Source organism: Nyctereutes procyonoides, unplaced genomic scaffold (assembly GCF_905146905.1).
Source record: "Nyctereutes procyonoides isolate TBG_1078 unplaced genomic scaffold, NYPRO_anot_genome, whole genome shotgun sequence".
Taxonomy (NCBI): domain Eukaryota; kingdom Metazoa; phylum Chordata; class Mammalia; order Carnivora; family Canidae; genus Nyctereutes; species Nyctereutes procyonoides.
In genome coordinates this window covers 24,072,715-24,086,088 of record NW_026575042.1, presented here as the reverse complement: position 1 = coordinate 24,086,088, position 13,374 = coordinate 24,072,715, and the positions used below count along the sequence as shown (strand labels likewise).

The 13,374-nt window shown below is 36.8% G+C and overlaps 1 protein-coding gene across 1 annotated transcript in view; it reads left to right on the top strand.

Annotated features, from left to right (window-relative positions):
• Nucleotides 1-13,374, top strand: part of KCNH8 (potassium voltage-gated channel subfamily H member 8) — a 367,241-nt gene that overhangs the window by 290,380 nt on the left and 63,487 nt on the right. Inside the window, exon 8 of the mRNA XM_055321520.1 lies at nt 8,489-8,686. Within this exon, the coding sequence (XP_055177495.1) occupies nt 8,489-8,686 (198 nt within the window). The remainder of the gene's footprint in view (nt 1-8,488; nt 8,687-13,374) is intronic.

Sequence of the window (13,374 nt, the reverse complement as noted above, 5' to 3'; positions counted from 1 at the left end):
TGAAAAACATATAAGCAATTACTCAGGAAAAAATGCTCATGGTGAGGCAGATCTGAAAGCATTGTGAACTGTATGAGCATTTCATATAGGACGGTTAAAGGCAAATAGTTCATAGTTTAGGTTCTGTTAACTTAGCCATGAGCCTAATCTTTGTTAGAATTTCCTTTATTTTTAACCAAGATTTGAAAGGCATTTGGAAGTGCCTCAGTTGGTTGGAAACAGATGGCCTGTACTGCCTCTTCTTAGGACCAGTCAGAAAACTCTACAGTAGTTGCTTAACTGTGACTTCAGGTTGTTTCACATTTCGCGTTCTTTCTGGAGGATTTCTGTTTGGTTTGATTTTTGGTTTTTTTGCTGCATGTATTAATGATCTATTTTGGTAGTTTACCATAGTGTGTAACCTTTCAATTCATCACTGCTGAAGTGAAATGCTAGACCTTAGTAATCAATAGTCAGGAAATTTCTTTCTTACAAACTTCATATTCAAGTAGCCTTTAGAGAACTGGCAAACTCTGGACTGGTTTTAGCGCAAGCGGTACATCTTTTTGTTGACAGTATCAATATCACATAATATTGCTTCTGAAAAATTGTTCAGCAGTGGGAATAGAGCAGAAATGATACACACATCAAAATGTGAAAATCTCCCATCCTTATCCCATCAATATTTGTCAATGGGTTATCACTCAAATAATTAAAAACAAATAAAAAGATGAATTCATAGGATCATGGGTTATTACACAAGCATTTTGCTTTAAGAAAGTCAACCACTTGTGATGAAACATTACAGGATCTTGTTTCATAAAATCTTAGATCTGAGAAACATTACTAAAAGATTATGGAAAAAGAGATTACTCAATCCAATCACCTCATATTCAAGATGGAAAAATGGAAGACCAGAAAGGCTAACTGGTGCTAACTGGTGACCCATGTAGGGTTATATATCAACTTAATTAATGGCAGGACCAAGATTAGGATCCCAATTTCCTGACTCAGAGTCCAGTCTCTTTCACTGTATGGTTAATCCTTTTTGTTTCAGACTTTTACCTCGAAAGTAAGTTATACCATTTCAGAAATGTAAGATACCTCCTGGTGTATGAAAACCAAAATGTGCTATTAGTGGGAACTTAAATGATGGAGTTCCTATTCACATTAGGACCCCAGATTTATTGATGCCTTTTCCTTAGTGGAATCAACAAATCAGTATCAAATACCACTGTAGCGTGGTGCCCTTCTTGTCTAATCTGCAGTCACATCCTGTAACATGGGATAAAGTAGAGGTGGAGATTGAGTTTTGAAATCTAAGTCTCTGAACTTCTCCTTAACTCTTTCTTACATTAAAATATTGAAAGTCCGTAGTTTAGTTAATGGTAATGTGTCAGTGTTAATTTCATATTTGGACAAACATTAAGATATTAATAGTAGAGGAAACTGGGTGAAGGATATATAGGAATTCTTTGTACTCTTTGCAACTTTTTATTAGTCAAAATTATCCCAAAATAAAAAGTTTGTTTAAATCAAAAAACAAACAAAACAAAAACCTATAGCGACAGGTACTAGTTGAACCTTAAGAAATGGAGATGAATATATAGATATTTTAAGAGACAATGGAGATGAAATCTTAAGCTTTTTTGTAATATTTTTTGGGGTTAACAATTCCTTTTTGAATATGTATAACAGTAAATACAATACCTGACAAATGGTTTGGCTTTCCAGTACCACACCATCACCACCCCCACAAACCTACATAAGCACATGCATACACTCAGACTTCTGATACTTAGTTTCATATCTCTCACTCACTCCTGCTGCTGGGCAGGCCTACACCTCAGCCCCTTGTGGGAGGCTGAAGAGATCAGAGAAGTTCTCATGCTATGCACTACAATCATTGTCTCCCATGGCTTTGCCTCTCCCAGTAAGACACCTCCTGCCTTAGGACTCATAAAACAGTGTTTTTCTACCTCTTATCTGAATGAAGTCCAAAAGGATTAAGTATGGAGGGAGGGGAAGCAAATGTTAACTATAGTATTTTCTATGCTTGGAATTTACATTAGAAGCCTCTTGATCCCTGTTGAAGTAATTTTTAGGTTCTAAATGCCATGTTATCCCATGTCTACATTGTGGATTATGTTTGGATAATTCTTCTATTTTCTCTAATATGATATGTGCCTTTGAGACACAATCTCCCACTCTAAGCAAAAGTGGCCACTGAAAATGCAAACTTACTAAATAATGGTTTCCACAAGCACAATTAAAAAGATCATTTAAAATGATTACTTCTTTATAAAGTGTAGTATGGTAGAAAGATCATGGATGTTGAGTTAGAAAAGTATGGATTTGCCTCTCAGTTCTAAAACTCCCGAAAAGAAGGGAGAAAATTGCTGAACTTCTCTGTTGGGACTCATCATCAGTTTTTTATTTTTCTTTTGTTTTTAAGGTAGAGTAATTGTGATAGTTGTATGAAAATAATGCTATGTGGAAGCCTAGTAAAACATTTGGCATTTAGTAAGTGTTGGCTGCTATCGAAAATGTTGTTGGTTCTCCACCATGTCCCCTCAATCTATATGATTCCCATCCTTGGGATCAGATCCATGCCTGAGGCACTGTCTTCAGGTATGGAAGGCTCCTTTGCTAGCTGTCATGGCAATGGTAGGGAATTCAAACTCCCTTGGAGCCGCCCTCAATTATTGATAGCTGATAGCTGGTATATATATATATATATATCCCCTGCTCCAACCAAAGGTGTGTTCCACACTGATCCCAGAGGTTCCCCAGTAGGATTAGGCTGCAGTTGTCTATAGCGGTAACTACAGACACACTTCATCGGTTGCTTCCACTCTATGTGCCCCTTCCCTATTGTCTCCCAAAAATATTGCTGGACCCAAAACTTACATAAATTACTTATAGATAAAGCCATGTCTCAGAGTCTGCTTCTGGGAAGGTTTAACTATACTATTTCTTTTTTACCATGTTTGTATTCCATAATAAAGGATGGTACCTCGCTTGTAAAGGCATTCGGTTATACTGCAATGCTGGTACTCTTAGGTCTGTAGCACATTGAGGTACTATGCATAGTGGCCAAGAATTTGAGTTCCAACAGTGAACATATCTGGATTAAATCCTGAGGCTGCCATATTGAGCAATTTATTTAATCCCTCTGAGTCTTAGTTTTCCTACCTTTAAAACAGGGATAATAATTTCTAAATTGTTACAATGATTAGTGAAATAATGAATCAAAATATGGATGATAACCTATCCCATAAGTTAAGGCCTATTCATGAGTTGGAAGATGTACTGCCCTAGTAGAGTATCTGGAGCACAGGAAGTCCTCAGCGAAAAGTAAACTACACGCCAACCTAGTAACAAGGAAACTCTAGCATGGGCTCCATTCTTGCTTCTAGCTAAACCCTAATACAGCATGGTTCATTCATACCCAATTAAGTAAAGTACCATTTTGAATTTTGGTGTAATTATGCGTGTGCTAGTCCCTTCTCTCTTTTCTCTATCCATACAAACATATCTTAACACACATATAAATCTGATTTACTAAGCTTATATTTTATTGGGTAGTTTTTATATTCCTAAGGTATTTTATGCGACCAAAGAAATTCACCATAAGTCTTCCTAAAATAACATGTTCCTATTTCTTTCATTAAACCTAAAATAATTTACTAAATGCTAACCTAAACTAAGCTTTTCAAGAATGCATATGTTGTATAAAGCAGGTCACACCTGTACAAACTGTACACACATGCATTGTAACAGTAAATAAGTTGGGCAGCCTAGGTGGCTCAGCAGTTTAGTACTGCCTTCAGCCCAGGGCGTGATCCTGGAGACCCAGGATCGAGTCCCCACATCAGGCCTCCCTGCATGGAGCCTGCTTCTCCCTCTACCTGTGTCTCCCCCTCTCTGTCTCTCATGAGTAAATAAATAAAATCTTAAAAAAAAAAAGTAAGTAAGTTATTGTAGGAAACCTAAAGAGTAAAATAATTAAGAACTTCCATTTAGAGTTAAAGTATGTAATTAAGTGAAATATTGGGCCCAAGGTAAGAATACAATGAAAAATATATGTATTGAATTATACTAAGTTACAGGCTCTTCTGGGCTTTGAAATTGATCTTTATTCCAGAAATATACTCTTTTATTTATCTAATCAATTTTACTAATGATAGGATTATTTTATGTTATCTTTTGTTTTTATGAGAGGGGAGTGTATTCAGTATATTTAGATTCTACTTTATGTTGTGTATGTTTTTCCTTCAAAATGTTCTTTAGGAAAAAAAATTGAGCAGAAGCAGACAGACTGTTCTAGGACATCCCTTCCTTTAGAGATGAGTTTCTCCAGCATAAAAAAAGATTGGCTTCCAAATTGGTTAAACTGTTTTTTCTGTACAGTACAGTGACATGTTGTCTTGTTACAGTGAACATGTGCTCTCATTTTGGACGAGCTGTTCTGTGAAAAAGTTTTATTTAGCCCACAGATCCAATCCCCGGATTTGTGGGTGTTACCTCTTTTCCGTGTTACCAGGTTTTGTCATCATCATTATTGCTTTCGCTCCGTCAGCTGTAACACAGTTTAGTAGCAACCTTTCTTAAAAAACAAGATGTTTCTGAAAATAGACAGAACAGTTGGCTAGACAGAAAAGAGATATCAACAAAAGTAGGTCTGTTGTTCCTCTGCATTTTGCTCCCTGAATCATTTCTGAGATAGCTTTCCACATTGTAAATGAACAGGCATTGGATGAGGATATAATCTGTGTGTCCTAATACAAACTTTTATCCTATTTTAATACTGAAATCAATTTATATGAGAACTGATTTGTTTCAGAGAATTCTTACATCTTTTACTTTTATTCAAATTAAGGAGCTTAACCAAATCTATTGACTGGGTTTGTTTGTTTGCTTTTTTTTTTTTAAGTGAGAAAACTGGCTTCTGTAAGTAAATGAATACTTTACTTCAAGATCAATAGATGATCCAGTTGTTTCTTCATGGTCTGATTGTATAGCTGATTCAGCCAAGAGGAAGCAGTAGCTTTATTGTTTCTGATTTTTTTCTTCTTCTGTGCATCAACTAAAACAAAAAATAGGTTATGCAATATTTACTCTTTGGCCAAAATGATATTCTTCAGTTGCCCAGTAATTAGCAGAAATGACCAATATGGAACAAAGGGATGAGAGCCCTTCTAATAACTTCCTTGTCCAGTAGAAATAATACAACAACAAACCTTTCAGAGCACAAGTTGGAAGACACATAAGAAACAGCCAACCCACTGGCCATTCAGCATCCTCTTGTTCTCAGATTTGATAGTATTTGGATCAAATGCCAACAGGGGCACCACTCTGAGAAATCAACATCCTGAATATGACAATAAATTCAGATGTTATTTCTGCTTCCTGATTTTTTTCTGTGTCTAGACTGTTTTCCTACAGTGTATATAAACATACCAGTAATATTTTTTAAATGCACATTTGATTTGCTTTTGTGATATCTCTTCAATTAATCTTGGATAAATTGTTTTTATTTCTGAATCTTTCTCTATACTAGATTAGACTAAGTTTTATTAAATCTCCTTTTATCACTTTCTCTTCCCCCTCACTTAAACTTCTAGAACAGAGGTTTTTAATCTGATATGTATGAAGGGGCTTCAGGAAGCCATGAACCAACTAAAAATGAATACAGTGGTGCAAGAGTCTTCACATGAATTTTGTTCTGACAAAAGGATCATGTCTCTCTTCAGATTTACATAGAGGTGTATTACTCCTTCAATTTTAAAAACCACTGCCATCTGAATTTTCTCCCTTTTGTTGCTATTAGAAAATGCTAATCCTTACCTTAGGTTCTACTGAATACATGTGGTCACCACCTTTCTTTTCCATTACAGTTCACTGCTGATCTCTTATTTTTTCTTAGCTTTCTGTATTGTGTACTTTCTTGTTCAATGTCATCAAGAGAAGCAAGAAAGAGAAAAGAGATATGATGCACCAACCCTCTACCAGTAACTGTGGTTGGCATTTTCATATGTGGCACTTCATTGGATCCACTGCAGCCCTACAAGTTAGACAATATCCTTGTTTTTACAAATAAGAAAAGTGAAACTTAAAGAAGTTAGTTGTTCCTATGGCCTGTAAATTAAAGAGTCCAGATTTAAATCTGTATTTAATCTAGTGTAGGGGAGGAATTTTTTTCCTTCTTTTAGGTTCTTTGGCTGGCCTAATAACATTGACATAAGACAATCAAATAAAAGAAAAACAATTTAATTTAGTACATATGGAAGTCTCACATAGACATGAGGAGGTCAAAGACAGGTAGTTGAGTCATATGCCATCCTGAGTTAAACTGAAGGGGGCTTCAAAGGGAAGGAATGCAATTCATTGGAAGATAAGAACAATAAATGTTTGGTAAACAAATGTTTGCCTTTCTGATGTAAAAAGTTATCCCTGGTAATAGCTCTCTTTTTGGTATAGGCCCTCTATTTAAATTATTTTAGGCTATTGAGAGGAAAGTAAAAGGCTCTTCTTGAGTCTGTTAGGCCTTGATTGCCTTCAGCTCAATTAATTCACATGCCAAAGTGGCACATTCTGAGGCAGCTTGCCCTGAACCCCATCACTAGTGTTTATTTCATCACAAAGCTTTCCAGACAGAGTAAATATTCATAGCTTACTAACAGCATCACCTTTTATAATGTAAAACTTAATGTTTTATTATTATTCTCTATCATCAAAACATACATTCATTATTCTAGTACAAATTTACAAATGCGTATATGCTGTTTCATTGCATCAATGTTGTCATATTGTCTCATACTGTGACAGAGTGCAAGAATCATTTATTCATTCATTAATTCATTCTTTTTAAAAAAAAAAAACATTTATTAAACCTTATTCTTGTTAGTGCTTGGCTAAGTACTGGAATAGTGGTTCTAAATTCTATCTTTGCATTAGATTTTACTGGGGACTTGTAAAAAATACCGGTACCTGGTCTTGGCAACAGAAATTTTAATGCAGTTAGTGGAGACAGCTGTTGGGCAGCGTATTTTTTTAAAAAGTCTTCTAGCTATAGCCAGTGTTGAGAATCATTGTACCAGAGCAGTGGCTTTTCAAAGTATGGTCCCTTCCATCTCCAGCATCAGCATCATGTAGGAATCTATTACAAAGGCAATTCCCAGCCCCTACCCAGCCTCCTGAATTGTACCAGTAACTTCCAGGGATGCACTTGACTATCTCTTTAACAAGCCCTCTAGATGTTTCTGAGGCAAACTAACGGATGAGAAACATTTCTCTAGGGAAACAGGATTAATAAGGCACAATACTTGCCATTAAGCAATTCTCTTTGGTCTCAAGGAATTCCCAGTTGTTTAAAATATGCATTTTAATTACTTAGTACAGTTCCATAATCTATAACTTTAGCAGAAAAGGGCAGAATTATTACTACTTAAAAAGTATAATGACTTTCATCTCTTTTGGGGCAGCCATTAAATGAAGTGTTTATAAGAAAGTAGTGGCCAGTGAATAACATCTCTTAACAAAAGTCTTATGAGCCTTATGGGTTCAACTGAATTGTCATAGTGTTTTGTAACATACATACATACAGTGAGAGAGACAGAATTTTAGAATACAAAATCTTAGAGGATAAATATTTCCAATAAAGGATTTTAAAGCTGTCTTTCTGTTGTGTTTCCATCCTATTATTACTGTCAATAGCCTACTTGCTATTTCCCATCTTTATTAATATAGTTTTTTTATAGCTTTATGACCACATAATTGACATACAACAAACTGCATATATGTAAAGCTCTTGATTTGATCAGTTTGGGCACATATATACACCAGTACTATAAAACAGTTGCAAGGGGCATCCAGTTCTATTACAGAAACCTCTTAGTAGAGCAGTTTTCCCCCTCCCAGCCCCAAATGGCAGAATGGGGTTGCAGAGGAAGATTCCTGAGTAAGGTAGCATGAACTGGTAAGCCAACTAGATGTCAGCCCAAATGAATAAAACAGGGCAAGTTGCGCAGGATGAAAATAAAGCCCATCTTGTCTGTGTGAAGTCGAGATTCTTGTGTTTGTTGCTATTTATCATCATGTAGGGTTTGAAAATACCTACTAGACTCCTTTATCTCTTAAAATTCCAACTGAGAAAGGAGCTTAACCACTAGAGAAATAGACAACACTGTTACTGACAGTAACAATCCCAATTTCTCTCTCTGCAGGTGATCTCCTGCATTAGGGGAACCTGTTTAGCTTTGACCACCCATCTGCTCTTGAATGCCCACTACTCTGCTGGGTCTTAAACAGAACAGCTTGCATAAAAGTGACATTTTTGCTTTTTAGGAATGGAAACTCATTCTTTGCCTTTAACCTCCTTTTAACTTTTCTCTCTTCTTTCTCCTGAGCAAATTAGTATGTACCTAAATGTTCATTTATCGTGACTGCCAGGTGCTAATACTGGGATTTTACAGTTTGGGCTTACCTTCTCATTCTTCCTTTGCAGGCTGGCTCCATGAGTTGGGAAAGAGACTAGAATCTCCATACTACGGCAACAATACCTTGGGGGGCCCATCGATCCGAAGTGCCTATATTGCCGCTCTGTACTTCACCCTCAGCAGCCTCACCAGTGTTGGGTTTGGGAATGTCTCTGCTAATACAGATGCAGAAAAGATCTTCTCCATCTGCACCATGCTGATTGGTGGTAAGAGAAATTCTTCTTTCACACCAAGAGAAGGTGCCATACTATTGCTGTTCTGTTTATTCTGTCATAAAACACAATAGAGGTATATTACTTAAGTTGGAAGAGTCTAAAAGCACTAATTAGAAAATCAGTGACATGGGGCACCTGGGTGGTTTAGTAGTTGTGTGTCTGCCTTTGGCTCAGGGCATGATCCCAGAGTCCCCGGATCGAGTCCCACATTGGGTTTCCTGCATGGACACTTCTTCTCCCTCTGCCTGTGTCTCTGCTTCTCTCTTTCTGTGTCTCTCATGAATAAATAAATAAAATCTTAAAAAAAAAAAAAGAAAAGTGACAAACACTTTAAGTTACACAGATTAGCAGTGAAAGTCTATGATGTCAAAAAATTCCATTTTCTGGACAGATAAAGAAGTAATTATTTACTTAATGCTGATTTTGTTTGTTTTTTGTTTGTTTTAAAGATTTTATTTATTTATTCATGAGAGACACACAGAGAGAAGCAGAGACATAGGCAGAGGGAGAAGAAGTCTCCATGCAGGAAGCCCGATGTGGGACTTGATCCCGAGACTCAAGGATCACACCCTGAGCCAAAGGCAGATGCTCAACCGCTGAGCCACCCAGGCATCATTAATGCTGATTTTGAAAGGGCAGGAACTTTGTTTTCTTAGCATACTGTTTACTCCTAGTATTTGTGAATTACATGAGTCTGAATTGCACGTATGTATAAGTGTGAAACTCCATTTTATAATCTCAAGTGAATGTTATCAAATCTTATTAATACCAATATAGTAGATTAAGGATGCTTGATAGATCACTTAATTAAAAATAAAAACAAAGAAACACACCCAATAAAATAATAAATATTCAACATTTTAAAATTGTTTTTATGTTCCATTCTCTGTGCTAGATGCTTCAGTACAATACCCTGAGCAATTCTTATGGGTTGGGCACTATCACTATTCTATTTAACAAATACACAAATTAAGATACTATTGTCTCTGAGTTCCAAACCCACCTTCTGTGCTGTGCTATGTAGTGCTGGGGTTTGGACCCCGCAAAACTCATTTTCCTTTGCTAGCCGACTACAGTTACTTCCACCAATAGGCGAGCCAAAGGAAAAAAAAAAAAAGGGAGGCCAAAGAGAGAGTGGAAAGCTGGAGGTGGGAAGAGTAGACTGCCTGCTTCTGATGTGTATGATATACCTTGAGTGGCAGACCACGTCGGGCAGCAGCAAGTAGTCCCAGCATTCAGCATCTTCAGGCACTCCCAGAACCAGCCTCATTGGGTCTTCTTCAAGATCCCTGCATCAGTTGGGAGCACCTCTACATCCAAAGTCAGAGCCCTGGTTTCTTATGGCTCCTCTCAGCTCCTGTTTTGGACTTCTGTGTTCTGATAAGTGCACTTCTTCCCTTTGTTTATCCATCTCCAAGGACAGAAGCTCCTTCTTGTGGTTATTATATCGACATTACCTCTATACTCTCTTTTTGCCCGTTTAGCACTCTAGCCCCAGGAAAACCAATTCTCTATAGTGAGTTTCCTCTGTTGAAACCTTTACTTTAATTTCCCTTTCCTGAACCTCGTAACTTAAAACAGGATTGATACTATTTTTCTCCACATTTTCAGATGATAAATCTAAAGCTTGGAGAAATAAAGTAACTTTCCCAATGCCATACAATCAGTAAGTAAAAGAGGCAAGATTTGAACCCAGATAAATGCTTACTACTACATACATATAAATACATGATTGGATATTTACTGAATTATAAGACTGTTCTCATGGGAGTAGTAGGAGATGTGGTTGTTTAGGCTGGATCAAGTCTTGGCTTCTTAGGTCATTCTTAAACATTCTTCTTAGGTCAGAATTCTTAAACTAGGGGTCTAGCAGTATTTTCTGCCCCATATGATTTGCCACAAAAGCCTGTTTTATCATTCTTTTTTTAAAAAATACTTTATTTATTTATTCATGAGAGACACACAGAAAGGCAGCGACATAGGCAGAGGGAGAAGCAGGATCCCTGCAGGGAGCCTGGTACAGGACATGATCCTGGGACCCCGTGATCATGACCTAAGCCAAAGGCAGATGCTCAACCACTGAGCCACCCAGGCATCCCTTATCATATTCTTTTAATGGCCTTAATTCCGGCTATCACTTAGAGTTTCTCAGTTTATAAGAGGGGATGGCTCCTACCAGCTTCCTTGCGCGTGGGAGATGTAAAATGAGTTATGTGGGGCTTTAAGCAATGACTCATTCTGCCTATGGCGAAATCAAACAAGGATAAAGCCAAACTTTCCCTCAAGGAACTTGTGATCCAGCTTAGAAGAGATAGGCTGAAAGATGTGGAAGGAGTTTTACTAACAGCAGACTGTAAATGCTAAGTGCCAAATCAGATAGGAAGTTCAGAAGCAGTGAAAAAGCAAGGGCCAGGGATCAGGAGAATTTCTTGGAAAGGCAGTGCTTGTGGCAGAGTTGCTGAAGAGGCATGCTGGGACTATAGCAATTGTAACAGGCTCTTGGCTGACGTACAGCGACAACAGCCTAGGGAGCAAAGAACAGGAACTCTCATTTTTTGAAGAGCTGCAATGTGTCCGACACCATGGTGGCTGCTTTATACCCAATGTTATAACTTCTATAATCACTCGTCTCCTCAATCACCCATCTTTCAGGTTAGCAAAATGACAAGTGTTTTGCCAATATACACAGTTTATACTTATTTAATATTTGCCCATGTTTCTTCTATTCCTGGTGGAAATTTGAGGAAATGCTCAAATTCTCAAGGCTTAACCTAACTGATCTGACATTTCAAGAATCTGCTAGATAATTGAGCTTTTATTCTCTATTGATTCACATACTATATTGTGAATGGTCCTGAATCAGAAATGGTTAAGGCATAAATTATTCCCTGCTATTCATTGTAAGTAGAAAGCAGTGCTGGTCACAGGGCCAAAAGATAGAGGACATAATCAGATAATGTTACTTGTCACTTGTTAAGCGTTCATTGATCAAATTATCCTGGTGGAAAACCAGGGCACATTTGTTAGTGGCATTAAAGCATTTAGGTGACTTGAACAGCACGTAGGCAAATGGTATCTAAATAATTTGAATTTATTAATTAAAGCTTCTGAAATTTGTGTTTGTGGGAAATAACTCTGTATTATTATGACTATTACCCTAGGCTAGAAGAAATGATGCCTGCATTTTAATATTTACTAATTAACTAACTAGCTAACTTTGAGAGCTGATCATAAGGGCTCACAATATGGAACATTTTGTTCATTTAATTTTCCTAACACTATGAGATAAAAGTTAATAACACTTTAATTTAGGTATAAGGCAGCAGAGGTTTAGTGAGTTTACAGCTACCCACTCACTCTCACCTTGGACCAGTACAAAGGCTACCTCCAGGACCTGGTTGAGGACATGATTTTGAAGTCACTGGGGAGGTCTCACTCCTTCAGTCCTGCCTTCTCATGCCTTCACTTTGGTCAATAAATTGTTTCTTGCCACTGTTTTAAAAAAAAAAAAAAACCAGGATATCCATTGTATTATATACTATAAATTGATTTTATTCCCTTAATTTCTATAAATGTACACAAATAATTTTTTTAATTAGGTGTATGTTACTATGGAATCAAGTCTGAGGTATCTTATTAGGAATCTCCACCCAAGGCTAATGAAATTATTAATGACAGGGATGCAATATTTACTACAAAAGCAGGTAGTAGCAATATTTAATGTTGTAGGTGACTGCCAAGATCCCAGATAACTATCTAGGCCAGTGGCATTCACTAGCTGAGGGAGGAGGAGGGAAAAATGAGAAGGTTGCATGTGAGCATCTGTAATGACAGTGTGTACAAACCACTAATTTATGAGAAGAATATTTAAAACTATCAAGGAAATCTAGCAAAAATAATGGGAGAGAAATCCATATCTGGACAAATTTATGTAAACTTTGAAAATACCCAAAACCAGAAAGTAACCTTAAAAGTTTCAAACACCTATCACAGTTAATAAGTGAATGTTGTAAAGCTACTGGATACAAGTTCAATATGCAAAAATTAATAGTATTTCTATATGATAGTAACAAACAACTGAAAATTAAATAGAAGTAATTATAAAAATATCAAATGTGCAATTCTACTATGCAGAAAACTACAAAACATTAGTGAGAAAATTTACAAATGGTTTAAAGTAATGGAAGGATTTACAATGGTGATGATTTTAAGACTCAATATTCTAAATATACTGGTTTTACCCAAATTAAAGATTCAATACGCCAATGAAAATTCTAGTACATGTGTGTTGGTGGGTATGTGTGTGTGTGTTTGCAAAATGACAAGCTGTTTCTAAGGATGAGTGCAAATGCAAAGCTAAAACTGGTCAAAGCAATGGCAAAGAATAAAATCGGAAGATTTGCAGTACAGATATCAAGATCCATTGTAACATTATAGCAATTAAGAAAGCACATGTTATGGGCGCATGGGCAGCTCAGTCAGTTAAGTGTCAACCTCTTGATTTTGGATCAGGTCATGATCTCAGGGTCCTGGAATTGAGCCCAGCATTTGGCTCTGTGCTCAGAGGGGAGACTGCTTGAGATTCTTTCACTCCTTCTGCCCCTCCCCCTGCTCTCTCTCTCTCCCAAATAATAAATAAATCTTAACAAAAAAGAAAAAGAAAAAAAGAAAAGAAAACA